This window comes from Sciurus carolinensis, chromosome 1 (assembly GCF_902686445.1).
Source record: "Sciurus carolinensis chromosome 1, mSciCar1.2, whole genome shotgun sequence".
Classification (NCBI taxonomy): domain Eukaryota; kingdom Metazoa; phylum Chordata; class Mammalia; order Rodentia; family Sciuridae; genus Sciurus; species Sciurus carolinensis.
In genome coordinates, this window is record NC_062213.1 from 3,875,448 (window position 1) to 3,903,433 (window position 27,986).

A 27,986-nucleotide genomic window follows, 5' to 3' on the forward strand; every position below is an offset into this window, starting at 1 on the left:
ATTTTCTAGTAAGTGGCTGAGCTGAGGCTCCACCACCCCTGAAGAGTTCAGTGTGCATTTGCTACCAACAAGAAACATTCTCCTGCATAGTCTCCACACAGCCATCAAAACTAGGGCATCAGCATTGATGTGTTACTGCCATGGGATCCTCAGCCCCATTAAGTTGCACCACTTGTTCTAATTTGTATGAGCCAGTGTGGAACCACACACAACATCCAATTGTCCTGTCTCGTTTGTCTCACCCAGGCTGGGCTTTCGGACTTGACACGTGGAGAGCTCCCAGGCCAGTGTGCTCCCAAAGGCCCTTTCTGCCTGCTGCTTCCTTATGGCTGAGCCACACTGCTCACACGCTCAGCCCAGGAGGTGGGCTGCTCCAGGCCTGCCGTCAGGCGGGCACCATCTAGATCTGTCCTGTTGGCACCCTTTTCAGTCCCATGAGAATCCTCATGACCTGCTTCAGAAGAAAAGGAAAGGAAGGGCACAGGGGATAAACAACAAAAACCCTCCACTTGCTCTGTCCTGGACCATTCAGATAAGCCCTGTGTACTGGTTAGCAGACCACAGAGAGGTGGCCTCAAATGTTGCTTCAAGCCCGTTAACTGAAGAGGATAGAATGTCACTTGAATTATGATACTTGACATATATACAAAACATATTTCCAACTAGATTATTACATATTACTGTATATGTAACATAAAACAACATAATAGAATATAATGTAATAACTTGAATTCTTAAATTACCCAAGATTAAACCACTGACAATTTGGATGAATCTCTCTCAACCTCTCATTTCTGGTCTGCTCTGAATTCTCATAGAACTCCCTTACAAAGTGACAAAATCCTTGTTTTCAAAAGCAATTTGATCCTAATTCAGCCCAAATGTGAATGCTTGCCTTTCTAGAACAGCTTTGAGTTTCTTATGCCATCTGGTGTTCACACACGGAATTGCAGTTCTTCAAATGTAATCTTTGTTAGGATTTTTAAAAAAACCTTAAATTTTGAAATGTAAAACACAATTGTATTAAGTGGGATAGAGCATAACTTATTTCTGCAACCTCTCTGGCTCTACAAGCAGTCACCAGATATTGGTGAGAATACTTAAGCATTAGCTGGGTTAGAACATTAAATTATAACTTTTGACAGTTCCTCACGTGTTATGCTTTTACCAATTAAAAATGCACTGCTAATGTGTGAGAGAAATACAATGATTAACTAACGAAGCAAAACACTCAAAAAATGGCGAATATGCTTAAGGGGTGTATGGGAGTTACAATTCATGCCAACCTTCTGGTTTGAAAGCACAGTTAAAAAGATAACTCCAAAAAAGCTGTCACATGCCTGTGGCCCCAAAGACTGGGGAGGCTGAGGCAGGAGGATGGCAAGGTTGAGGCCAGCCTCAGCAAATTGGTAAGATCCTGTCTCAAGATGAAAAATAAAGAGGACTGGGTAGGGCAGAGCACCCTGGGATCAGACCCAAGAGCTGCCCCTGACCGTGTGTGTATATGTCATATACACTCTATTGTCCTGTATATTCGAAAAGAACACGTTTTTAAATATGGGGCGGGGGAGCTGCTCCTGAGGGCACATTTGTTCAAAGCGCTCCCTTTCTCTGAAGCGCCCAGGGCTTGACTCCTGGAGGCCTCCCACCGCCCGCGGCCCGGAGGGGCGACTCGAGGTCGAGGCCCCGCGTTCGCATCCCCGACGCCCCGCAGGTCTCCCGGCGGGCTCTTCTTTCCGAACGCACTAGGCGCACAAAAGCAGGCGCCGCCAGAAGCCGTGACGCACACTGGACGCACGCGGGACGCAGCCCGAGAGCTCGATTTCCAAGGCGACGGCGCCGGCCCGCCTCTTTCCGCTCGGGCTTCACGTCACTTCCGGTCGTCTCGCTCTACTCTGGGCCTGGTTGAGGCTGAGGGGCTGGGCGGGTGGAGACCGTGCAGGGGGAGGGCCGGCCCAAACAAGGCTTGAGTGCTCCGATAGGCGCTGGGCCGTCGCGGGCAGAAGGCGGGGCTTGGCTCCCGCCCTCCCGACCAATCGCTTTCAAATGTGCCCCCGCGGCGCCGCGGGAAAGCGGTGCCTGGCTGCGGCCGGCCCGAAGGCATGCGCACTGCCGCCGCGGAGCCCGGGATCCGCACTCCGGGATTTGCGTGCAGCTGGAGGGCGCCCGAGGGCGGGCGGGGGCGTGGCCGCAGGCGGGCGGCGGGCGGAGCTGTGGATTGGCCGGCGGCGACCCGGAGGCTCGCGTTCCGGGCTCGCTGGTTCCTGGGTGGAAGGCGCCAGTGGTTTGTTGGCTGGGCACAGCTGTACGAGCTCGTACTAGGCGCTGGGGGTTCGCGGGTGCGCGGTGTCGCACTCTGCCCCAGTCCTCGCGGAGCCTGTGTTCTGGCCGACAGGGCGGTCTCCCCTCCTCTCAAGTCCAGTGTCACGTTTCTGCAGAAGAAGGGGACCTTCCGTGGAGAGACCGGCTGGCCGCTTGGCATTAGTCTCAGAAAGAATGATGCCGCTGCCTTGCAGAGGGATTGTGAGGTTTCAGATGAGCTTGGCACTCAAGTTGGGGTTGAATCGGGGTGTCACTGTGATTGTAATTTCCTTGGACTGATTTCGCTCTCCTTTCTCTATTATTACACACTCAAGAAGTGGGGAGGGAGGGTGTTAACTGCTCTTTAAACTGGAACAACCTGCACTGTAGGGTCAGAGTGAGGAATATGTGAGATATTTATGACATCACATTGCACATTACCTGTCAGGTAGGAGGTCCCTAAGTGGTATCTGCCATTGTCCTGTTGTTTTGAGGGAGGAGATGTGAAGGTCTAATGAAGCGACTGGTATTTAGTGGTCCTAAATAAGTGTGGTTAAGTGAAGTGATTTTTTTCCTCCTTGGTCTGTGAGCTAGAAAAACCAGATGAGACGTGGCACTGTGGACAAGCATCCTAGTGCTGGTCTGCTCATATTAAGAGAGCTGTACAACACGGAAAGCTTAAGGGACCTTTACAGTATTGGGGGGGGGGGTCAAAACCTGCAGAAATGTTGGCTTTTGCCTGAGGTGGGATGATCACAGCAACCAACCAGGAAACAGCCAGGACAACAGCCATTACCGTGGACTGTCCCAGACAAATTGAGACATATGGTCTCCTTATCCCAAAGCCCTGTAAACATGTAACAGAATTTGTCTCACGCTGTCTAAAATTGCTTTCCATTATTTTATTTAGTCCTGATAACAGTTGATGGAGTGGTACCCTCAATCAGTATGTGAAAAACATTGACGTTTATAGCTAGGGAGGGCTGGAGAAGAGCCACCAACTTACCCTTCTAACTCAAGGCTCTGGTAATAATCAACCCCACCAAGCCTAGTTGGGCATAGGTCCTATGCTTTGAGACCCCTTGATTGAATGTTTCAAGGAAGCAGATTCTGGCTCTGTTTACTGGAGAATTTATATAGACCTTGTTATGAACTGAATGTGTACCCCCTGAATTCACATGTTGAAATCTAATTCTGCGTGTGATAGTATTAGTGGGGCCTTTGGTAGGTAATTAGGTCATGAGGACTTTGCCCTCACCAATAGGATTAGTGTCCTAAGAAGGGACTAGAGAACTAGCCAGCTCCCTATCTGCTGTGAGGATACAAGAAGTCAGCAGGCTGCAGCTCAGAAGAGGGCTGTATCAGTCTGTTTTCTGCTTCTAATAATACAGTATCAAAGACTGAATAAATTGTGAAGAAAAGAGGCTTATTTTGGCTCATGATCTGGGGATACCTTCTTGCAGGCAGAAATTGAGGCAGCACAGGGCAGAGACAGCGCTTGGATATGTGTCTGACCTCTCTTATAAAGCCACCAGGATGTAATCATAGGAGCTCCATACAGGTTACTACCTAACCCTAATCACCTCCTAAGACCTCCGTCTCTAAATGCCAAGGTCAGATTAGGTTTCCATCCTCCTCATTTCCTCACAGTGGGACTGAATATTAGCATTTGGAGTCTTGGGAGGCACTCAGACCACAGCAAGGACCCTCCCTGGAAAGGACCCTGCTGGCTTCCTGATTTCAGACTTCTGACCTCTGGACCCTGAGCAATCAACACTTGTTTAAGCCACCAGTCTATGGTCATTTGTTACAGTGACCCCAGACAATAGAAAAAGACATGGCGTCACAGCCTTCTACCAAGCTGGACACGGGCTCACACCTGTGATCCTAGCGACTTGGGAGACTGAGACAGGAGGATTGTGAGTTCAAAGCCAGCCTCAGCAATTCAGTGAGGCCCTAAGGAACTCAGCAAGACCCTGTCTCTAAATAAAATATAAAAAGGGGAAGGATGTAGCTCAGGGGTTAGGTGCCCTTGGGTTCAATCCCCAGTACCAATAAAGAAGATGAAAAGAGCCTTCCACCAATCAATCTCTCTCTTTTGGTACCAGCGATGGAACCCACTAAACCACATCCCCAGCCCTTTTTGTATTATTCAGAGATAGTCTAAGTTGCTTAGTGCCTTGCTAAATTGCCGAGGCTGGCTTTGAACTCATGATCCTCTTGTCTCAGCTTCCCAAGCCCCTGGGATTACAGGTGTGCACCACCACACCCAGACTCTGTAGGATTTTTGTAGAGGGGATTTGGTATGGGTATGAGGTGGCTCATATTATTTTAGAGGTTCCTTCCAACTTTGCGTGTCTAACCAGGGCAGTCTTTGTGTGCTCTTTGAATCCCAGTATCCATTCTCAGATGCTTGGGAGATGTTAAAGCTGGTATAGAAGCAGAACCAAGTCCCAGAGACAGCCCTGGGCCTGATTTGGACACCCCCACTTGGCAGTCTTGGGGCTGTGCAACCTCTCACACCTGATGAGCATCTATTTTCTCATTAATAAAGTTTCAGAATGATGGTTCCTTCCTCCCCTGCAGATTGGCTGGGACAGTGAAATAATAAAATGGGTATTATAAATAGGGAAATGCTGAACAAAAATAAACAATGTTTCAGTTTGCCAGCTTTCCCAGTTGCTTGTCTTATCCATTTATAGAGAATTAGAAAAGAACTATGGAAAGAGTACAGGTTGTGGAGTCAGTCAGACAGCCCTGCATTAGCATCCCCAAATAGCACCAGCCACTTGTGTGTGACTCCAGCCAAATGGTGTGTCCTTTCTGAACCTCAGTGCTCAGAATAGCTACTTTTTGTGGATCTGTGAAGTCCCTTAGTGAGCATGGAGCCTGCCTGCTGTCACACAGACCTCCATTACTGGTGCTTTTTAAGCTGTCTCTCTTCTGTGCGCTGTAACTGTTAACCACAGGTGCTCCTAGCACCGAGGAGGCCCTCCCCTGCCCCCCACCAGCTTTTTGTGTTGTCTAGTGGGCACTCTTCCTCAGTCCTCCCCCTCCGCCTCTGTTGAAAAGGCTTCCCGGCCCCCTGGCATGCTAGAAATCCCCTCTACCTGCTTTGCCCTGAAGATGTGTTTTGTTTATTCATCATTCCTACTCCTTATAATTCAATAAAAACTCAACTGGTTTTCCCTGGCCCTGGACAGGGATGAGGGATAGCATATTATTATTTTATAAAAGTATGAATAATAAAATAAGACGTAAAACAGTCTTGGTCACACAGCAGAGGGTCAATAAATGCTTGCTAGCTTAAAGCAGAAGGGTTGGCTCTGACCATTTTTCTGTTGCTGCTGTGTTTGCTGAGAGAACCAGTCTTGGCTTCCATTACTGTTTTATTTTTTAAATATTTTTAATTGAAAAAGAAATGCATGCATATGGTAAAATATTCAAACAGAACATTAAAAATACACAAAGGGAAGAGACTCCCTCTGTTTTCTGTCTTCCCTGGAGATGCCACCTATTACGAATTCCTTCTGAGGCTGGGGATGTAGCTCAGTGGGAGAGTGATGCTTGTCTAGCACACAGGAGGCCCTGGGTCCAATCCTCTGTACTGCAAGGAAAAAAAATTCCTTCTGTGCTGTGCATATTCTAAGCTACCTGTATGACTCCTCTTTCCTTTGTCCTAAACCCAGAGCAGTTTACGTCCTTAAGTGGCTCCCGTCCCTGCTTGGCAAGCTGGGTGCTGTGGTCCTGGAGCTGATAGAGTGCTCCGGCACCCTCCGTGGTTTGATTGCTGGGGTCCTCCAGTTGGGACGTGCAGGCTCCAGGCTCAGGCTATCTCTGCCTGGCCCTGCCACCCTGCAGATAAAGCATGCCCTGGAGGCAATCCCACACACTCAGGCCTCAGTCTCTCTACCTGCAAAAAGAGCGAAGGATAGTGGTGCACTGAGGCCTTCTGGGAAACTGAGGCAGCATGAAGTCCCCCTGCAAACCCTGATTCTTAGTCATGCAAGAAAGATTTCAAGACATGTTGCTGAGAGTAGCAGCCATGAGTTTATTAGAAGGGGTACGAAAAGGGACAGAGAGACACGCCCAAGGGAGAGAGTGGGTCCTCTCAGAGATGGGGTGGCACACCTCTCTTGCTCTGCAGTTTTACTGGGGGGGGCGGTCCCCGAGAAGTTTCTTGAGCGTCCTGACCAGGCCCACCTCTTGACTTTTGACTGATAGCAGGATGACTTTAGACTTCCAAGTCTCCACTACCATGACAACTCTAGGTCTCTTTGCCCCAGACTTTGCCCCAGTGGACCAGTTTGAACTGGAACCTGTCCTTAAATGTTTTATGGTTGGGGGATGATCCTTATCTCCCTGAGTTCTGGGATCTGGTCTGTGTAAGGGTCACGACGTGTGTGTGTGTGTGTGTGTGTGTGTGTGTGTGTGTGTGTGTGTGTCCCTTCAGAATAACTTGTGCTCTTATCTGCATTTTGGGGCCTGCATTTCTCCTGCAGATAACAGGTTGCTTGCTGAGGAGTGTAACATATCTTGTGAACTTCAGACAGGCAAGGCTGCAGGTAAATTGCTTTTTAAAAGTTAAAACGTGGGGGTCAACACAGCGGGCCCATTTTATAGAATTATTCCCTTAACCTCATGTTTCCACCTATAGCATCCATTTGCCCCCTGTCACTAGAGTTTAAAAATTTTTTTTGAGTACCAGGGATTGGCACTCGGCCACTAAGCCACATCCGCAGCCCTATTTTGTATTTTACTTAGAGACAGTCTCACTGAGTTGCTTAGCGCCTTGCTTTTGCTGAGCCCGCCCTTGAACTAGAGAACCTCCTGCCTCAGCCTCCAGAACCCAGGCGTGCAGGGGTCTCTACTACTAGCCCTGATGGATTAGATGGCTGGGAGACAGGACAGGTCCTTCTGGGGGGGGGGTGTGCGGCCCTAGGAGCAAAAACCTTGCTCTTCATTTCTGCTCCTCTCCCTCATCTCTTCCTTTCTTCCTCCTGGTCCTTTCCCTCTCCTTCCCTCCAGCTCCTCTTGGTCCGTCCCTCCAGCTCCTCCCTCTCTCCAGCTCCTCCTGGTCCCTCCCTCCTCCCTCCTTCCAGATGCTCTTGGTCCGTCCCTCCACCTCCTCCCTCCCTCCACCTCTTCCCACCATCCCCCGCCTTCAGCTCCTCCAGGTCCCTCCCTCCTCCCCCCTCCACCTCTTCCCACCATCCCCCGCCTTCAGCTCCTTCGGGTCCCACCCTCCCTCCATCCTGTCCAGCTCCTCCTGCCTCACGCGCTTCCCCGCGTCTCTCTGAAAACCCGGGCTGGAGCGCCGGCAGGACGGGCGTCCGCGCACGCGCAGGAGCGGCGCCGCTCGGCCCCAGTCGGAAGCTCCAGCCCTGAGCCGGGGGAGCGGCCGCAGAGGCAGCTCGGCCCGCAGCCCGCCAGGCCGTTGGCTCCTGCTCCGGCCCGGGGCCGCCGGCTGCGTAAGTGCGAAGCGGGGGGCTCCGGCCAGGGAGTCCGGCCGGCCGGGGGAGGCGCGTGTGGCGGCCGTGCAGCCGCCGGGTCCCGCGGAGGGGCTTGCAGCCCGCGCCTGCCGGCCGGGTCTCCCCCTGCCCGGGTCGCTTCCCCGCCTGGGGGCGGTCGGCCCGGCTCGCCGCCCCGACGCCTGTCGTCCTGCGCACACCTGCCCCGGGCCGTGTCCACGCCCGCGGCAGACCCGGCCGCACCTGCCTGGGACCCGGGCCGCACCTGCCGCTGGACCGGGCCTGAGCCCGCCTGGTCGGCCCGGGGTCCACCTTCGCCGGGTGCCCTCGGCTGGCGCCCCGGCGCGGGCGGCGACACGCCCCTCGCCCGGGACCCGCCGCCCTCCTGCTCTTTGCTGCGGGAGGAGCGCCTCGAACCCTTCCCTGCAACTCCCGCTTGTCCCGGTGCAGCCGTGGGGCAGGAAAGTGTCACCCCGCGCTGGCCTGTCACCCCTCCGCCCGCGCCCGCTTACCTTCCCGACGACGTTTTGGTGATGCTGGGTATTTAACCCAGGGGCGCTCCACCATTGAGCAACACTCACTTTGAGACGGGGTCTCCTAAGTTGTTGAGACTGACCTCGAACTTGCCATCCTCCTGCCTCGGCCTCCAGAGTAGCTGGAATTACAAGCGTGCGCCACCGCACCCACCCATAAATGCCTTTCAACTATAAGTTTTCTGGTGTTAGGATGCAGTGTGTGTTGTCTTCACATGTTTTTGTGGAGAGGGAAATTGCACTGCTGAAAGCCAGGCTCAGTTTATTTCAAAATGAGCTGAAGGTTTGAGGCTGTGACTGAGGCATCCCCCCGCATTTAAACCCGTGACTGTTCATTTCTAAAAGCACTGATTTCTACTTCCTGGGCCTCATGATGTCAAAGACCTAGGAATGTTGCAGTCTTCCAGATCTGTCAAGATTTTGTTTTGTTTTTAAAATTACACAACAGACTAGTAGTTGAGAAGGAAAAATAATCGTCAAGAAATTTATTTTCCCCCTGATGCTGAGGATTGGTCCCAGGGCCTCAGGCATGCCAGGCAAACACTTTACTAGTAAGCTACATCCCCAGCTGGTTTTAAAAAGTTTCATTTTGAGACATGGTCTGGCTCAGTTGCTAGAAGTTGTGATCCTTCTGCCTTAGCCTCCTGAGGATCTGGGATCACAGGCATGCAGTCCATACTCAAGAAATGTTTAAAAAATAACAGCTTTATTGGCAAGTCCTTGACCTAGCAGCAAACCTGCTTGTTTAAGTGTACTGTCCGGAGAGTTTCAGTGTATCCTCTGCCGTGGGACCACTGCCATTCCAGAATGTTTTCCATCACCCCAGAAAGAAGCTCCACCCCTATTTGCAGTCTCTGTTCCCCCTGCTCCCCATGGCCCTGCAGCCACTGATTTCTGTGTCCTTGCATGTTCTGGGCACTTCACATTAGTGTGACGCGTGTCATTTGTGTCTGGCTTCTTACTTTGGGCACAAATGATGCTGTCAAGGCCAGGTTATAGCATGTATCAGTTCTTGGTACTTTTTTTGTGGCTGAAAAACATTCCATGGCATGGATAGACCATCTTTTGTGGGTCTGTTTGGCACAGTGCACATTTGACTTGTTCCACATTTTGGCAAATTTGAGTACTGCTGCTATGAACATTTTTGACATGGGCAGGTATTTTCAGATCTCTTGGGTATATACCTGGGAATAGAATGTTGCTTTTCTGGTTGCCCTGTTTCACTCTTGGAGAAGCTACCATGCTGAACAAATACATTTTTGATGTTTTTACATGTGTGCCAGCTTTGTCTCCGACATGCTGACCACCTTGCGCCAGGCTATGTTCCATTAGATTCCCTGGAAGGAGGCAGTAGGGAAGCGCAGGCTCCAAGTGCTGGTGCGGAGCAGGACCAGAGCGGCTGCTGAGCCTGGGCCTCCTCTGTGAGACTGATGTGGCTTGCACCTGCCTCAGGGGCTTGGGGAGTCTGAGTGTGAAAGCGGTGCAGTCTCAGTATGCTTCCTTTGCCAGCGCCCCTAAGAGCCGTTTTTTCCTGGGTTAGAGGCATGGTTTGAATCTAGGGCAGAAGTTTATGAGGAATTTGCTCTGGTCCTGAGAAGCTTCAGGGACAACTTTTGCTGGGTGGTGTGCCAGGGCATGGGTGTGGCTCCTCCTGTGCTTCTCAGTGACCCTGAGGAGGACCTAGTTGTTGAGACTTTGTAGGTGAAATCCCAAAGCCTGGAGGGTCACTGGGTTGCATGTCTTCGATTTTGCCCAGACAGGATAGTTGAGAGACATATAGCCACCTCTGCTTGCATCTGCGTTTCATACACGTGACTTTTTTTTTTTTTTTTTTTTTTTTTTTTTGAGTGAGATGGTCTTGCTATGTTGCCCATGCTGGTCTTGAACTCCTGGCTCAAGCGAGCCCCCTGACCCCCCTCAGCCTCCCAAGTGCTAGGGCCACAGGTGCACCCTGCTGTGTGCTGCTAAGAATGTTTTTAACAAAGAAGGAAGTTACCCTAAGAAGAAATGATGGTCATGGTGAATGTTTACCAGGCACTTAGTAGGTTTGCTGCAGGTTTATGACGAGCACACACATTCTTGTTTTTCTCATTTTTCTTCAGAGGAGAGGAATAGAACACTCCCCTTCTCAGACCTGTGTCCAAGGCCACTGTCCCCGTCTTCAGGCAGAACGGCATCTACAGCACACGTGACTTCTGAGTCTTCGCTTTCTCCTGGAGAGGAGCCTTGGAGGAGCAGCAGAGTCCCTGGGTGGAGGAGGACTGTGGTCCCGCACACGGCAGCCTGTCACGTGCTAGACTGTAAGCACTTGGAAGGTTGACTTTCTTCCTTTTCATAACTCAACAATTTTTGAAAAATATAACATCAAATGTATAATGTTTGAACATTCAATATATAATATTTGAAATACATATTTTGGATTCTTTACAAATTTTGAAGTACACATCAAATATGAAATGCTTGTGTAGTTTGGAGGATGACCATTCAAGCCGTACCTGCTGCGCAGGACTGCGCTCCTCACCATCCCACCCTTCCACTCCCGCAGTGCCGCTGCCCACATTTCTTTATTTTTTGTTGTTTTAATGTGTTTGTAAATATTCTTCAACAAAATATTGTTCAGTGTTGCCTCTTTTTTTTCTTTTTCTGTGTGGGGGATCCAACCCAGGGCCTCGTGCATGGTAGGCAAGTGCTCTGCCCCTGAGCTGCACCCCACCGCTGCTGTTCCCTGTGTGTGAATGTGATGCAAATGGAATTGTTCTGTTTGTATTAGTCTGCAATGCGTTTCACTTCTCTTGCCCATTGTATTTTTGAGGTCCATCCGGATTCCTGCAGTATAGCTGTGGGTCATTTGCTGTCACTATTGCAGTGTATTTATCCCTTCCTGTGTTGGTAGGCATTCACGTCATCTCTGAATCTGGCTTCTGTGAACTCTGTTTATGTCTCCTTGCCATCTGTGTGCCAGAGTTTCCATAGGAGGAGTGGCCAGGCCCAGGGCGTGCGCGTGCCACCTTTGTAATTTCCACAGTGGACGTACTCTCTGTGCTCCCATCTGTTGAATGGGAGAGTGGCCTTCGTCCACAGCTTTGCGAACGCTTGCTGCTTTTCATACTTACATATTTTTGTCTGTATAGCTGTGTCATAGCAGCAGTATTCACGGCAGCCAAAAGTAGGAGCAGCCCACGCGTCCATCAGTGGATGAATGAACCAAACACGCTATTTACACACAATGGGATATTATTTAGCTTGAAAAGGGGAGGGGATCCTGCACATGCTGCGACATGGGTGAAGTAAGCCAGTCACCAGAGGACAAACTGCGTGATTCACTTATGTGAGGTACCTGCTGAGTCAGAGTCCTAGAGACGGAGTACGTGGCAGTGCGCAGGAGCCGTGGGCAGGGGAGTTGGTGTTCGGTGGGCACAGAGTTTCAGATGCAGAGTTCTGGAGCTGGGTGTGAGGCCTGCCCAGCAGTGTGACTGCACTTCATGCTGCAGAACTGTGTGCTGAACAATGGTAGGATTTATGTATGTTTTATAACAATAAAGACTATTTATCTTTTGGTTCTAGGGGTTGAACCCTGGGACCGTCTACCTCTGAGACACGCCCCCCCTCCTTTTTAGCACTGAGACAGGGTCACACGAGCTGCTGAGGCTTGCCTTGAGCTTGCAGTGCTCCTCTCAGCCTCCCCAGTTGCTGGGGTGACGGGCATAGGCCTCCGTTTTCTTGTCAAGCTGGTGGGTGCCAAGTGGCCTGACTGCCGTCGCGGTGGACCTGCTCCAGGTGTGGAGAGGCCTGTGTTCCGGGACACGCGTCTTCCTTCCGCATGCTCTGGTGCCGGGCTTGCCTTCGGGCTGTCCGTCCAGGAGTCCATCTCCTGCCGTGGCTCAGTGGTAGCTTGTTGCCTTTCACATCTCCTCGTGTGTGTGGATCTGGTTCTGAGCTTGAATGCTTTTCGCCAGGCTAATTATCTCCGTGAGAATGCTGTGCTAACGGTGGCTTTTTATCTCTATTGAGATATCATCCAGGTCACCAACCTAAGAATATGAGCTAGTGGCCTGGATCATATGCAGACCAAGCTGCACAGCCAACACCACAGTCAGCATTAGAACATTTTTATCATGCTGCAAAGACAGCCTGTTACTCCATTAGCAGTTCTACCTGGTCTATAAATGCCCCTTCCTGGTGGTACCTCAGGGGTTTTGTAACTATTCCTGACCATAAATCGGTTTGTTATATTTCATCAAAAATCTGGTAGGGGTCAGGTGCAGTGGTGCACACCTGTAATTCTAGCTCCTTGGGGGACTGAGGCAGAAGGACTGCAAGTTCAAGGACTGACTGAGCAGTTAAGTGAGATCCTGTCTCAAAATAAAAAAAATAACAGGGACCAGGATGGTAGCTTGTTGGCAGAACAATCCCCAGTATGGTAAAGAAAAAAAAAGGAATGCTGGGTGTAGCTCAGTGGTGGGCACCTCCAGGTTTAATCCCCACTATCACACACACACACACACACACACACACACACACACAAAACCTGGTAGGAATTCTAATCAGAATTGCATTGACTCTGTCCAGTTGGGAGAGTTAACTTCTTTACGATGTTTGCTTCCTGTCCATGAGCACATCTGGCAGCCTGTCTTTTCTGTGCTCATGAACATTGGGAAGGTGAATGATGAGATTTTGCACATGGTTAGTTTCAACTGTGGTTTCTCACCAAAGAGAAAAGTAAGCCTCAGTGACATTGCATGGGTCACTTACGTCACACAGTGATGTCCGGTGTAGAACCACAAGCCCCACGGGGTAGACCTGGTGCTGGTGTTGAGGTTGCTGTCCCCACTACTGATGGGATAGCAGCACAGGCTGCTTGGCCTCCCTGAGCCACGCTGAGCCACCACTGCTCCTCAGAGTCTAGCTTCCTCTCTTTGGACAGGGCCTTCAGGATGAGCGTCCCCGACTACATGCAGTGTGCTGAGGACCACCAGACCCTGCTGGTGGTGGTGCAGCCTGTGGGCGTCGTCTCCGAGGAGAATTTCTTCAGCATCTACAGGAGGATCTGCGCCGTGAGCCAGCTCAGCATGCGGGACTCGCAGCGCGCGCTCTTCATCCGGTACCGGCACCACTACCCGCCCGAGAACAATGAGTGGGGTGACTTCCAGACGCACCGCAAGGTCGTGGGCCTCATCACCATCACCGACTGCTTCTCGGCCAAGGACTGGCCGCAGACCTTCGAGAAGTTCCACGTGCAGAAGGAGATCTACGGCTCCACACTGTACGACTCCCGGCTCTTCGTCTTCGGGCTGCAGGGGGACGTGGCGGAGCAGCAGCGGCCGGACGTGGCCTTCTACCCCAGCTACGAGGACTGCAGCTCCGTGGAGAAGCGCATCGAGGACTTCATCGAGTCGCTCTTCATCGTGCTCGAGTCCAAGCGCCTGGACAGGGCCACAGACAAGTCTGGGGACAAGATCCCTCTCCTCTGTGTCCCCTTTGAGAAGAAGGACTTTGTGGGGCTGGACACGGACAGTAGGTAAGTAGACCTGGGGAACTGCTGACCCTGGGGCCCGAGCCCCGAGAGCTTGGGTTGCTTCCTTCTGCACAGGGGGTGCTGATGGTGGAGTTCTATTGCAGTGGGGACAGAGGTGTCGTCTGTTGTTTTTTAAGGCCAATGACTTTGAAAAACAGGGTGGCCTTAGAGTAAGGGGAGTCCCCAGGGTCAGTGTGTATACTTGGTCCCCTTGGGGACCTGGTGAGACTCCTGCAGCTGCTGACCAGTGCAGCAGCCACAGCCACGTGTGTTGAGTGCAGCAAGGGGGCCAGTGTTGTCCAGGTGCGCTGTGCAGAACATGCACGCCTGGTTGTGGGACTCACTGCTGAGGAAAGGACATAGAGTAGCTCACTGATATCTTTTTGCCTGGACTTCATATGTCAGGTTAAATGAGGTATTATTTATATCTATTTCAGCTCTTTGCTTTTACTTATTAAGAATGTGGCAACTAGAAACTTAAATTTACCTCTGTGGCCTGTGTTTTGTTTCTGTCGGATAGCACTGCCTGGTAGCATGGTTTGAAACTGTTTTTTTTTTTTTTTTGAACCCAGGGCCTTGCACATACAAGGTGGGTGCTCTACCATTGAGCTATATTGTCAGCCCTGAAAAATTTCATTGAGACTCATCACTTTCATTCCTACATGAGATGCTGATTCTGGTGAGGCAAGAACTAGGTCCTAGGTTCTCACCTAACAGCCACAGCGACACAGAAACACAGCCAGGGAGCCTCTGAAGAGCTGCCTCAGGCCAGCGGGAGTGTGCTGCACTCCTTGTGTGCCAAGGCGTGCTAGATAGAGTGGGGAGTCAGTCTCACACCGTCCCTGGTGCAGGAAGCAGGCCAGGTCTCCTCTTCCCTTTGCCCGCTGCCCTTTCTCCATCCTGCAGTGCTGCTGCCCCGTGGTAGAGGTGTATTCAAGTTTAGCAGCAGCCTCTGCATGAGGGAGCCCCTCTTGCTGGGGGGAGTGCAGAGTGCTGTGACCCCTGGCCTGTGGCCTCAGAGGCACCTGGTCACTCGAGTCGCTTCCTCACTGTGGGATTGGAATGGTAATCTGAGGATCGCATGGCCCGGGGTCTGCCCCAGAGCAGATCCTCGGGTGCTTCTGGAACTGCTCTGTGGCCACATGGCAGCTTACTGGTTGGTGGTAAGTCTGAGGAGACGTCACAGAACCCAAAACAGCTGGCCAGTCTGGCCTAGGAGTTGGAAGCACAGAGTGGGCCTGTCGCATCGTGTGGTGCTTTGTGGGTCTGTGGGAGTTTCATTTCCTCAGCTGCACGTGTGCTCTTGGCTTGAGGATGAGGATAAAGGGCTCTCCTGGTGTCCCCATTCTCACGATTGCGAACACCGGTCACCTCTGCACTTGGGTAGCTTGTGAGGCCAGCCATCTGGGCAGATCCACTCTCCTGGTGGCTGGTGTCCTGGGTCTGGTGGCCTGTACCCCTCAGCTCCCACGTTCTCAGGCTGTGGGCCGGCGCAGGAGCAGAGCTGGCTCTCCCCTTCCCTGCACCTCCTGCACGGACACGCGTTCTGTGGCCGGATGTACGTCCAGGTGCCCTGGGTGTGGGTGTGTGTTGCCCCAGGCCCCCGCCTGCCCTGCCTGCGGAGCCACGATCATTCGTATGTGTAGAGTTGTAGCTCTCAGAGTTGTTCTTGTACGTTTCTAATGTTGCTTGTTCCTCTTTCTTTCCTTTCCTTTCTTTTCTCTCATACCGCCCTGTGAGTGTGTTGTTGGGTCTGAAAAGGTAGGCTGTGTGCGCTGCTTGGCCGGCTGCCCTGCGCCTGGCTTCTCGCGCTGTTCTTGCTTTCCCATATACTTACCTGCTGCCTCCATCCGCGTGTTAGCTGGATAGCCTTGATTTTGATTGTTTTAATTGCAGCTTTGTTGGCATGTGGCCATCGGTGTCTGATACTTGTTGAAGTACTTGCTGGGGAGGACTTGTTTGGTCTTCCATGTTTGGTGACAGATGAGGCTTTATCAGCCTTTTTGTTTCTTTTGAGAAAGCGAGGTGCCACTTGATCTCAGGGCAGGTTAGCTGGGGAGCCGCGGGCCGCAGCGCCTGACTTGAGCCTGGGCTTGGGAGCGGGCGCTCAGGCTTGCGCTGGGGGCCGTGGCTGGCGACGTGACGTGCATGATGGCAGCCGGCTCTGGAGTGCGTGCCAGGCGGGCGGGCGCTGGCGCTGCTGGGGGGCCGTCCGCCCCCACCTCCTCGTTCACCTCCAGCCTGCCTCCCCTCCTCCTTCGCCTGGGCACCTCCCCCAGCAGGGGCAGAGGTGACCCAGACTGACCCAGCCCCTCGCCCCCTTGGGAGGGCTGGGGCGAGCTTGCTGAGTGTGGGAAGGATAGCCCTCTCCCACAGCTGGCTCCTGGGACCTCTGGCCCTGGCCACCAGCTCCTCTCTGCCTCCACGTTCGGACTGGGGGTGGGGGTGAGTGGGGGTCCCCGCTGCCATCACAGTCCTCGCAACAGCCTTCCCCCATCCCCAGACAGGAAGACCCATGTCCACCACTGCTGGCACGTCACTCATTTGACCTGGCACCTCCAGCGGCCGCGGTCAGCCCCGAGGACAGGGTCCCAGCACGCTGTGGGCAAAGTGTCACTTCTGCACACTGTTGCTGCCCGGGTGTGTTCTTTAACGCTGTGGCTCCAGTGACCGAGACAGGCTGGACTTCCAGAAAGACGCTTACATTCAGGCGGGGCACCAAAGAGCGACGAATGGGAAGTGCAGGACAGGTCCTCTGGACTGCGGGCCGTCCTGTCTCGCTGAAGCCGGGGCTCTGCCCGCCTCGCCTGCCCACCTCTGGCAGGCAGGTCGTTAAGGCCATCACCCGGGAACTGTCTGGACTCGTGAATCCCTGTCCTGGGCCTCCTGTGTCAGGGACAAGTGTCTGTCCTAAGTGGAACAGGCAGGAGAGACCCCCTCATTAGTGAGGACCCTCCAGTGAGACTCAGCACACATTTAGTGGGTGCTTGCTGGGTGCTGTGCTAGGTCCTGGGAACCAAGCTCAGGGGTACTTTAGAGACAGGATTTCAACTCTGGGTGTGGAGTGGGCCATTGATGGTGAGGGGAAGACTGGCAGGTGCCCGTCTCAAGTGGCGGTCTGAGCTCGGGGCTGACATCGCAGAGGAGTTGGATTTGAGTCTGGGACTCGGGCTAGGGAGAGTCATTGCTCTCCGGCCTGCACTTAGACGCATGGATGTGGACGATCTGGGGAGACTGCAGACTGAGGCGGGGGGAGGCCTGGGGTTAGACCAGGAGGCTGGAGGAGGGCCCAGACGGGGGTGGTGTGTGTTTTCTAGGCTTGGTCCTTAGGGACGAGTGGCAGGCGGCTCTGAAGAAGTCAAGGCCCCGTGTGGCCAGATGCCATTCTGGCTCAGACACCGGAGTGCCCATGCAAGGGGGCTGGTGGTAGTGGGGAGGGGACAGTCAAGGGCTCCAGGCTGAGCAGGGGGTCCCAGCCCAACAGGTGGCAGACCAGGTGGGGTCCAGGGAGAGCGGTGACAAGGGCTGAGGGCTGTGGGCCAGTTCTGGAAGAGTCTTCCTGTTACAGACTTAAAGAAGCAAGCCCCCTGGAACGCGGACGTTCTCTGTGGGGCAGGCAGTTCTCGTTTGAGCCTTCCAAGTGTAAGGCAGCGTGCTGCGTGGGTACACAGCCAAACACGTGAGCACATCAGACCGCATTCCTGGAGGAGAGAGTACCAGCTGAGAAGGCGGGGCGGAGGAGCCACCGGACGCAGGCACCACCAGGCCTCCCTCCCTGCAGGCTTCCTTCATGTCACCTGTGTTCTGAGGTGGGTGGTGGCAGGCCCATTTTGCAGAAGTGGCACTCTCAGAGAGGTTCAGTAACCAGTCCAGTGTCACACAGCTGAATGATACAGCTCAGGCCTGTCCGACTTCAAAGGCTTGTGCTCTCTGCTAAGGCCTTTTCCCCGTTACACATGTCACCGGACAGTTGGAACCTTCCAGGAAATCTCTCAGAAGAACCTCTCTTAAGTCAGAGCTGGCGTCCATCGAGAGGCCCAGACCTCTCGGGTGGTTGGGCGCCGCTGGTGTTTCACAGCCAGAGAGCTGTGTTTCCCTTGACGCTGCTGCGCGAACACGGCTGCAGAGAATGCGCCTGTGCAGAGTGAGAGCAGACACGGCTGCACCTTATTCTCTCCTTTTTTCTGGCAGTGCTGGGCACGGAGCCCAGAGCCCTGCACACTCTGGGCCTGGGCTCTCCTGCTGAGCCCCGCCCAGCCCCGCATGTGCACTTCCAGCGAGGTCTCTTCAGCCCTCCTTCCTTCAGCAGCTCCTCCGTGCGGAGTGTCTGGTGTTGTCAGCCTGGAGAGGTTCAGACGAGTCAGTCGGCACTACTGGTCTGTCTCTGGTTCTTCATCAGGCAACATGCAGTATCAGTAAATGCCAGTAGATCTCCTGAAATTGAGTGTGAAGCACTGCATCTTAACTTCTGTTCAGGGCTTATGGGTATGGTTGTCTGGAGCTTCGACCGTGCCACCTGGGCACCTGGCGAGGTGTTCTCTTGATTGCATTTACGTGATGTCTGTAATGGAAAGGCTCCCCCCTGCAAAACGTCCCAGTGAGAAATCATGAGAGGCAGCTGCTGGTTAATTATGGGAAGACTTTAAATCTATGGAACACCTTCCCCCAAAAGAGATCGCCTTCCTCAGAGTCCCTTTGGATTTTAATTGCAAACTGTTGTGCAGCTTCTTTCGTTATGAACTTATACGTTTTTTTTTGCATGTAAATTGGTTTTTGTATTGGGACACTAAGCGCTCATTTTTCATGAGCCATATAAATAGTACCAAAACCCCACAAATATATTAAGCATTTAAAAAAAATCTGATTAAGTCATGAAAATAGTGCCATCTGTACCTTTAGTTGTATTTTCCTCAGGTTCTTTGGCTGTGCTGGGGATGAAACCCAGGCCCCCTGTGTGCTAGGAAGCCCCACTGCTGAGCAGCCCAGCCCCTCCAGCTGGACGCTCCTCAGTGTCGTCTGTGGAAGGGAAGTGCCGCTGAGCCCCGCTGTGGGGTGGGCCCTGTGTGCTGGGCACCCCTGGGGCAGCCCCTCCCTTCACTGTGCCGGAGCCAGGGGCGTGCAGACCAGCGCCCACGGGGTGGCCGGCCTCTGACTCAGCTCGCTGCCCTCCCACCACTCCAGTTCCGGTGGGCCGGTGGCCGTTACCACCTGTGCCTCTGGGATGGCCAAAGAACATGAAGACGGACGGCCCTTTGAACTGTGGAGAGCGTGCTTATTTTTCTGAGGCTGCGTTCTGTCGCTCACAGCTCTGAAGTTCACTACTATTTTAAAATTTGCAACCAACTAAATTGTATTTTTAATATTTGAATCTTGTGTTAATGTTAAATTTATTTCTACTGCAGCTTCATGCTATACTTTTTCATTTTTGTTCTCTGTGGTGCCGGGATTGAACCCAGGGCCTTGTGCACTGCTAGGCAGACACTTACCACGCTGAGCTATGTCCCCAGCCCCCTTCTTTTTTTTTTTAACTTTATATAAAAAACTTATTTAGCTCGCTGTTTTTAATTTTAACATACTGTTTCTTTTTTTAAAGATATTTTCAGTTGTAGGTGGACACAGTACCTTTATTTTATTTATTTTTATGCGGTGCTAAGGATGGAACCCAGTGCTCACACACGCGAGGCAAGCGCCCACCGCAGAGCCCCAGCCCCAGCCCCAGCCCCAGCCCCAGCCCCAGCCCCAGCCCCGGCCCTGGCCCGGCCCGTTTCTTGCGGGCTTTTCTCCATTTCCATTAGCATAGTGAATGGTCATGTAATGTATATGAGAATTCAAAACTTCTAGAGGGATTAAAAAAACTCACATCACTTTCAAAGAAGAAAAGATCCATATCATTTGGAAAAAGCTTGGAGTTTAGTGAGAAAGCCTATATTCTGAATTTTACTACAATCGACTTACAATCTTTTAGTTGTTTATCTATTATCATAGCTAATTAGAAACTGAATTGTCTTAATTCTGTTATCTCTCTCTTACTCCGCTGTTCAGAGGATTATAACAGAATTACTTTTAGTCTTGAATTGATCCAATTTTGGGACATATAGAACTCTTGAGGGTAGTTATTTTTAGTATATGTAAATCTGGGGTAGCATTATATTTGTATGGGATTGTAGACTCCTCCCAAGGTATTAACATTACTTTAATTTTTTTATAATAAAAATACTTTATATGATTTCATTGAATCATATGACCTTAGTATGAAAAACTCAGATTATTTAGATGACTTTTTTTGTAGGTCTTATGTTTCAACACACGTTTTTTTCCAAAATATTTTTTAGTTGACAGTGAATTTTTATTTATTTAATAAATAAATAATAAATTCTCAGTGGTGCTGAGAATTGAACCCAGTTCCTCACACGTGGAAGGCAAGTGCTGTACCACTGAGCTACAATCGAGCCCTCAAAACAAATTTTTAATAATTATTTTATGTATATATTTTTAGTTGTAGATGGACACAGACCTTTATTTTTTTGTTTTATGTGGTGCTGAGGATGGAACCCAGTGCCTCACATGTGCTAGGCGAGCCTCCACTGCTGAACCACCACCCAGCGCTGTGCCTCTTACCTGTGAAGAATTTCCAGCTGTATTTCACTATAGCAGACGTGCACTTTTTTTTTTTGGTGGTGGTGCTGGGGATGGAACCCAGGGCCTCGTGCATGCTAGGCAAGTACCCCAGCCCTGATGTACACTTTTGTTAGGTTCACGTATCGATGTATAACTTGCTGAAGGAAGCCCAGCCAAGAGCTGGAGCATGCTACCAGGGAAGACTTCCTGGAGGAGGAGGCTCTGTGTTAGGTTCCGAAGACAGACTAGGAGTTGTCCAGGGGGAAGGGCAGCGTGGGTAGAGGTCTGCAGCCTGGAGCCTGGAACTGGGACTGGGACTTGGACTGGGGACAGTGTGCTGGACTGAAAAGCTCCCAGCAGCCCCTGTCCTGGGCTCAGGGTGAGAGGAGGCTCGTGGGGCCAGAAAAAGAGGACTTTGGAGGAGCCCATATTTAGGAGAGTGGACAGCAGAGGGAGGCAGCGAGGGGTCTTGCTCTGCTCACACTGCTGGGGAAAGCGGGTGTTGGGATGGGCGTGAGCTGCTTTGCCCCTGGGCCGTACCTTCATTTATCAGGAGTGTCAGGCAGAGGGCCATGTAGAACCTCCTTGCCTCCTGGAAGCTTACCAGCATGGGCAGTCCATTCAGGATGAAATGCTCTAGGGGCCCGGCAAGGACACCTTCCCATGTGCGGAGGGAAGGCCTCCTTGGATATGGTGTGAGCCTTGGTCGGACACCCTTGGCGCGTGGGCCTCGATGTGGACCCCATGAACCGTGGGAGGAGCCTGGGATGCAGCTTCTGTGAGCCCCGTTTTCCTAGAACTGGGGGTCCTTCAAAGGCTTGAAGCAGGAGAGTGACACTGCAGCTCTGGGCTTTGCCACTCTGGCGTGCAGAAGCTCAGGAGGGGCCCTGCTTGGGCGACCAGAGACCAGCGGGAGGCTGTTGAGGTGGCCCAGTCTGGTGGGGGTGGAGGCACGGCGGGAATGCCGTGTTTCTCAGGGAGCACTCGTGGGCGGAGTGAACGCGAGCAGAGTGGGCGACTTCTCCCCTTTCTCTTCAGGTCAGGTCTTGGGTCAAGCATTTGGCATAGACGAGATAAACTTCAGGCTAGCCAGCGCCTGTTAAGTTCAGGACTGTGGGAATCCTCTCTGCCACGTCCCGCACGGAGGAGGAAAGGCTCAACTGCTGGAGGAGGATGCTGGCGGTTTTTCTGTCTATTACCCAAAAACTTATCTAGTCAACACACACACAAGAGCCAGTACTCTTTTAAAATGAGAGGGGGCGTGACAGGTCTGACCTCTTCAACAACAACTTGACCACTCTCCTTTATTTAATAACATACAGGTAGGGGGCCGGGACTGCGGGGATAGGGTGGAGTTAGGGAAGCCATTCTCTTAGGGGGAAAGTTCCAGAAGGAGACAGGGAACCACTCCCACACAGCACCACATGCTTCCTGGCAGGCCTCTGCATCCCATGGCTCAAGCTAGTCTGATTCTGCTAAATAAGGACGGCTTCCCACACAGGCAGTAGGTCTGATGGGGTGGCCTCACCCTGACGCTGTGGGTCCCACTCATCAAGTAGGAGCGGCTGTCCTCTGGAATCCTGCAGGCTCATTTTGGATGCGATTGCTTCCTCCAAAGGAACACGTAATAGCTGTTCTTCTTTTTCTTCTTCTTCTACTACTTCTTTTAAATTTTATTTATTTATTTTTACAGACTGCACACAAATGGGGTACAAGTTTTCATTTCTATGGTTGTACACGATGTAGATTCACACCATTTGTGTAATCATATGCTGTTCTTTTAAAAAAAATCATACCTTAAGGAACTTGATATTCAGAAGATTAGGACTATTTTCATATGATAAAGGTTTGGGTATGGTTGCTTTGGCTTCTGAGTTGATATGGAGTTTGAAGCCTTTGCATTATTTAACAGCATGTCCTTGCCAATATTTAAAGAGCTGAAGCATGCATCCCGGGCCCTGCCCTGAAGGCTTTATTAAAGCTTGCTCTGAAATTGTGAAGATAAAGGTCCTGTTTGCTAAAGCCAAATGGTTGGCTAATAATATGCAGCATTTCTCTCTTCATAAAATAGTAATAGAGTTAACGTTAAAGTGCAACATAATTGATTTTTTAAAAAGCTGAAACACAAACTTTCTTGTGCTAATGCTGCAATTGGGAAAGATGAAAAGAAATGTCCTGCTGCAGTATTGTCCAGGTGAAATCCATAGTTGGAGTCCTGCACACCTTTGCCTTTAAAGGGTCACTTGGCAGCGCTTTTGTGAAGTCGGGAGCCCTCCGGCTCATATAACTGGCATTGATGGTCGCTGGCTTCCAGTGCCAGAACCTGAGGCTGCCTCCCTAGCAGTGTCTAGCAGTGAGGGAGTGGGTAGTGTGCCCGGGTGCAGCAGGCAGTGAGAGTGACGTGTCTCTCTGCACTTTGTTTTGCAGACATTACAAGAAGCGGTGCCAAGGACGAATGCGGAAACACGTGGGGGATCTGTGCCTGCAGGCTGGGATGCTGCAGGACGCCCTGGTGCACTACCACATGTCGGTGGAGCTGCTGCGTTCAGTGAATGACTTCCTGTGGCTGGGGGGTAAGGTGGCCTGGCCAGAATGCTCAGAGGCCCTTGTTTTGACTCTTATTGCCCTTGCCCTCTGCTTAGGATGCCATTGCCCACACCTCACCTCCTGCACTCTCTGACCAGAACCTCCATACATCAGATAATGAGTGGGTGCACAGATGTGGAATGTCCATAAGGTGGAATATTATTCAGCCATAAAAATTAGTGAAATAGCCGGGGGTGGTGTACTCATGTACTTCCACAACTCAGGGGGCTGAGGCAGGAGGATTGCAAGTTCAAGGCCAGCCTCAGCAACTTAGCGAGACCCTAGGCCACTTGAGCAAGACCCTGCCTCAAAATAAAAAATAAAAAGTGCTGGTGCTGGGGATGTTAAGTGCCCCGGGATCAATCCCCAGTACCTCCCTGCCCAGTACCTCCCTGCCCTCTCCCCGCCAAAAAACCCCAGGAAAGAGTAAAATACTAAAATCTCTTACATGGGTGGGCCTTGAGAACACTGTGCCAAGGCCAGAACAGACGTGGAAGGTAGACCCACGCTGCGAAGGCCTGGGGAGGGGAGTGGTGGCTACTGGCCGGCTGCTTTCTGGGTGCTCACATGCCCTGGCGGCAGGTGGTGAGGTAGCACAGCTGGGGGTGTGCTAAACACACTGAAGTGCACGCTTGAAGCGGCTCCTGAGGAAGCACACATAGGCCCTTGCGTCCTTCCCCTTGGTTGCTCCAAGGCTGTGGCGGCGATTTCCAGAGGCTGTGCAGCACCTGCGTTGCTACAGACTGCAGGCAGAAGCAGGCTGGAGAACCCCGCTGTCTCGTAGTGAATCGGGCATTAGGGGGATTAAAAAATGTAAGACGACGCTATTTTTCCAGTATGTTATTTGTATTTGGGAGAACACATATTTTTCATTTAAACAACATGCGATTAGCTTATTATTATTATTATTATTATTATTTTACAGTACTGGTGATTGAACCCAGGGCCTTATACTTATAAGGCAAGCACTCTACCAACTGAGCTATGTCCCCAGCCCCGCTTATTATCATTTAAAAAGAAATTAATACCTAAATATTTAAATCTCGTCTCAGTTTTATTTTGTAATATGGCAAATCCCTATAGGCATAAATCACATTAAAAAGGAAAAGGGGCTGGGGACATAGCTCAGTTGGTAGAGTGCTTGCCTTGCATGCACAAGGCCCTGGGTTCCATCCCTAGCACCACACACACGCATACACACACACACATGCACACAAAAGTGTTTGTGGTCCTTAGTAATTTTTAAGAGTGTCAAGGAATTTCAAGACCAGAAGTTTAAGCACCTCTGAATAAATGAATAAAGATGACGAGGGTGAACTTGGGAGCTGGACTCTGGAACCTATAGTGTGACTTGAGACCACGAGGGAATTCCTGCTGGCCAGAGGACGGACGCCCCTGAGCCTGGCTCCTGGGAAGAGTCCTGGAGGAGTGGGCATGTGTTGGAGAGGGTGTGTTCAGTGCAGGGAACGCCAGGCTTCCTGTATCTGCAGGTCTAGGATCCACCAGGCCTTGCTGTGCTGGTCCTGGGGCTGCAGGAGTGGACAGGTGCACCTTTCACCTGCACGCCCACGCTGTGGCCCCTGGAGCCTGGTGGGCTTTGTGTGTTGCCAGCCTTGACGAGGCCTGTGAAAGCCGGGTGGCCGGTTTCTGTGTGTCGCATAACCATTGATGTTCAGATTTCATTTTTGTTTTGAGGAAAAACTGACATTTTCAAATAATCCAGCTGTTTAAATCATTTTTAGCTACTATAAATTGAACTACTCTTGGGCCACTGACTTGACTGTTTATCCCCCACTTTTTTTTCTTTAACATCCAGCTGCTCTGGAAGGACTGTGTTCAGCTTCTGTCATCTACCACTATCCTGGAGGGACCGGCGGCAAGGCTGGGGCTCGGAGGCTCCAGGGCAGCTCACTTCCTGAAGCGGCCAACAGACATCGACCAGGTAAACTCTGCTCTTTCTTCCTGTCTCTGACTTGCAGTCTTAAAAGAAAGCAGGAGGAGTTTATCTCTTTTTCCTCTGAGTTAGGGCTGATCAGTGCTTATGTAAAGTGTGAGACCTTTTGAATCAGAACTCTTGCACACGAGACACTTTCTTCTGATTTTCTCTAGTGCTTATTCTTCTTACTGAATGCAGTTGATCATAGTGTTGGGTTGATTTCTGGAACTCTGGCATGGAATTCCATGGTGGAATAACCTTGAGGATCTGCATTGAACCCTTTCCCCCATTTCTATTATTGGATGAGGCTGGTCCCAGAGGTCAGTTTTAACTGCTAATGTAGGGCTTGGGCTGTTTTTGGATTTTCTGGTTAGTGAAGTTCTCTTTAAGGAGTTCATTTTGATTTGCTCATGTTTGTTGTCATCAATGACCAGAGAAAACACTTCTTTGGAGGAGCAACCCTACAAGTCCAAGTGAACTTGAACTTTAACCCTTAACAAGTAAACTGGCCTTCATGGTATGGGATGTAGTCATCATGTTGCAAAGTCCCCAAGTGTGGTGAAAAATGCAGAAACCAAATTGCTAGGTGGTTTTTGACTCATGAGGTTTTTGGGTATCCCCCAGAGTCAGCCTGCATTTTTTCCCCCTGACAGAAAAGATGGTGGTCAGTGTGTGTAGAGGGTTGGCCTGGAGGTGTCCATCCATTAGCAGAGACCCTAGATGCTTCTGGGCACTGGGTGCTGCCACACAGCCGTGCGGGTCCTGGTAGCCCCGTGCAGCTTTTAGATGAGGTCCGGCAGTTCTAGAGGGCACTGATGGTTCTTCAGAGAGACCTCCGGGTACCTCTCACTAGCCGAGAGCAGAGCGAAGCGGGCTGGGAGGGTGTGGGAGTAGAGGCTGGAGAGAGGAGCACCTCCTCTCACGCCTCCTGTGCTTTGGTCTGCCTTGTAAGGCTCTGGCATTGTGCCTTGTGGTTGTGACTGCTGTCCCTGTGACAGCCTTCTAAGTGTTACTGTTTCTCCCCAGTCAGTTCCCAGTTGCTGACGTCACCTTCCTGCAGAAACACAAGGGCAGGGTCCCCGTGTCTCTGTAAGGAAGCCCTTCTGTGCCCTAGGGAGTCACTTTCCCAGGGTTTTCTTTTCTTTTCTTTAAATTGTGGCTGGAAGAGGTGACAGTGTGTGGACTGTTCTGCTGATGTGGTTGGTGAGACTAGAAGCCTTTCAGGGCAGAGTTGCATTTCCCCCTGGCTGAATGTAGGCAAAGAAGTTTTAAAGAAGCTGAAAAACTGCTCTGTCCGCATAGAAAAATGTCTTTATTCAGCTCTCATCGTAGCGTGAAGGTCTTGGGAACTTGTACTATTGAAGACTGCTTTTGGGGAGGGCTCTCCATTGATGCCCACGGGACAGCAGGGACACCTACCCAGGAGCCTGGAAGTGATCCACCTCCTTGGAGGCAGTGTGACAGCCAGACCTGTCCACAGGCTGGACCTCATGAGCAGATAGTGGCCTCACGTCTGTGTCAGTGTCGGGAACAGTGGGTCTGTAGCTGCTTCACCCCGCTGGGAGATTCTGGCTTCTGCCACCTGAGAGGAGGGCTAGACCAGCTGATCGTTTAAGCTGACACCCTTCCTGCATCTCGGGGGATGCATAGCTCAGGTCCCTCTTCAGCAGTGGAGCAGCAGGGGCACAGAGGCCGGCTGCTGCCAGTGTGAACGGGAACAAGTTGTGTAGTCTCCTTGTGCCCTAGTCGCCTTATCTGTAAAACAGGGAAGATGATAATAGTTCTACCCACAGGGTTGCTGAGAAGGTGGAATGAGGTGCACGTGTAAATTAGGACCCAGCATTTGATGATGTTAACAGCTGTTATTAGTATCACTACTGTTGCCAAGTAGTGATCTGAGTTCAAGGGTACTGTTGAAAACTTCCAACGTCTCAGACCAGGATCGTGTAGTTGTCAGGCACATTTCCTCTGAGAAAGGGGCACTTTTCCCCCTTCTGAAAATTGAGTTATCTTAGCCTAAAACAGTTCTGTAACTCCTGCCTTGTTTTGTTTTAATTCTTCTTTTGTCTTAATTCTTTTTTTAAAACTTTACTTTTGTGGTATCAGAGTTTGGGTCCACTAATGGTTTATTCTGGATACTCATATATGAAACTGTAAGTCTGAGATTAACAGATGATACAGTTTATCTAAAAATGGATAGGATAGTCTATAATTAATCCCTAAGAAAATGCTTATGGTAGACTCATGTTTCTTTTTTATGGTCGTCTCTACTTTTCATTTCGTTTGAACTCAGTAACTGTAGCCATCATTCTCAGAGTTGTCAAACAGTGCTGGCCTGGCTGGTGGTAGGGCCTTTGCTCAGCAGATGTGAGGGTGGGCCTCTCACAGCACCACGGGGAGGGATGTGGTCAGACTAGCGAGGAGTCATTCAGTACCCCAAGCCAGCGGCTGTGCCCAGTGGGTGTCAGAGGATGGGTGCCAGTGCTTCTCTGGCGAGGCACTGAGGCCAGGTGGCTTAGCCAGCAGGGGAGCATCAGTGTTGGGCTGTGACCCAGCTGCTCCATCACACAATGGGCCTTCCCAGTTGCTGCCACAGCGGCCCTGGCCGAAACGCTGCGAGTGAGAGGCTTCTGTGGCCTTGCAAGAAGAGGAGTCACTGGAAATAGGAGCCAGAGTGGCCAAGGCTAAAGTCGTGTCTCTACGAACGTCTTATTCACAGCTAACCACTTCAAAGTCAATATCTTTTTACTTTCTTAACTTTTTAAGCACTAAAAACAACACATTAAAAATGATTCCAGCGCAGAAAAAAAAGTGGCTTGAAAATTCAGCTGTTGCTCAGTCACTCTCCGTTTTTCTAGTGATGCTGTTAAGCAAAAAAGCCGTAAAGACTGAGTTGGTTTGGTGAAGTCTTTAGTCTGAAGAAAAGATCAAGTCACTCAAGCTAGTGAGTTTTGAGAGTGTAGACCTCTGTATTCTTTCTTGATGTTGAATGTAGTTTTGTGGCCTGATTCTGTTTCCTCGTTTGC

General features: G+C 51.2%; 1 protein-coding gene across 5 annotated transcripts in view; it reads left to right on the forward strand.

The window, feature by feature from the left end:
* Positions 1-7,634: 7,634 nt before the first annotated feature.
* Positions 7,635-27,986, forward strand: part of Trappc9 (trafficking protein particle complex subunit 9) — a 533,127-nt gene continuing 512,775 nt past the window's right edge. For 4 of the 5 annotated variants that reach the window (XM_047546065.1, XM_047546089.1, XM_047546081.1 and 1 more), the window contains exons 1-5: positions 7,635-7,772; positions 10,408-10,605; positions 13,230-13,823; positions 22,866-23,011; positions 24,841-24,966. In XM_047546065.1, the coding sequence (XP_047402021.1) occupies positions 13,240-13,823; positions 22,866-23,011; positions 24,841-24,966 (856 nt within the window). In that variant the 5' untranslated portion in view covers positions 7,635-7,772; positions 10,408-10,605; positions 13,230-13,239. The remainder of the gene's footprint in view (positions 7,773-10,407; positions 10,606-13,229; positions 13,824-22,865; positions 23,012-24,840; positions 24,967-27,986) is intronic. The other variant, XM_047546072.1, reaches the window with a different exon arrangement.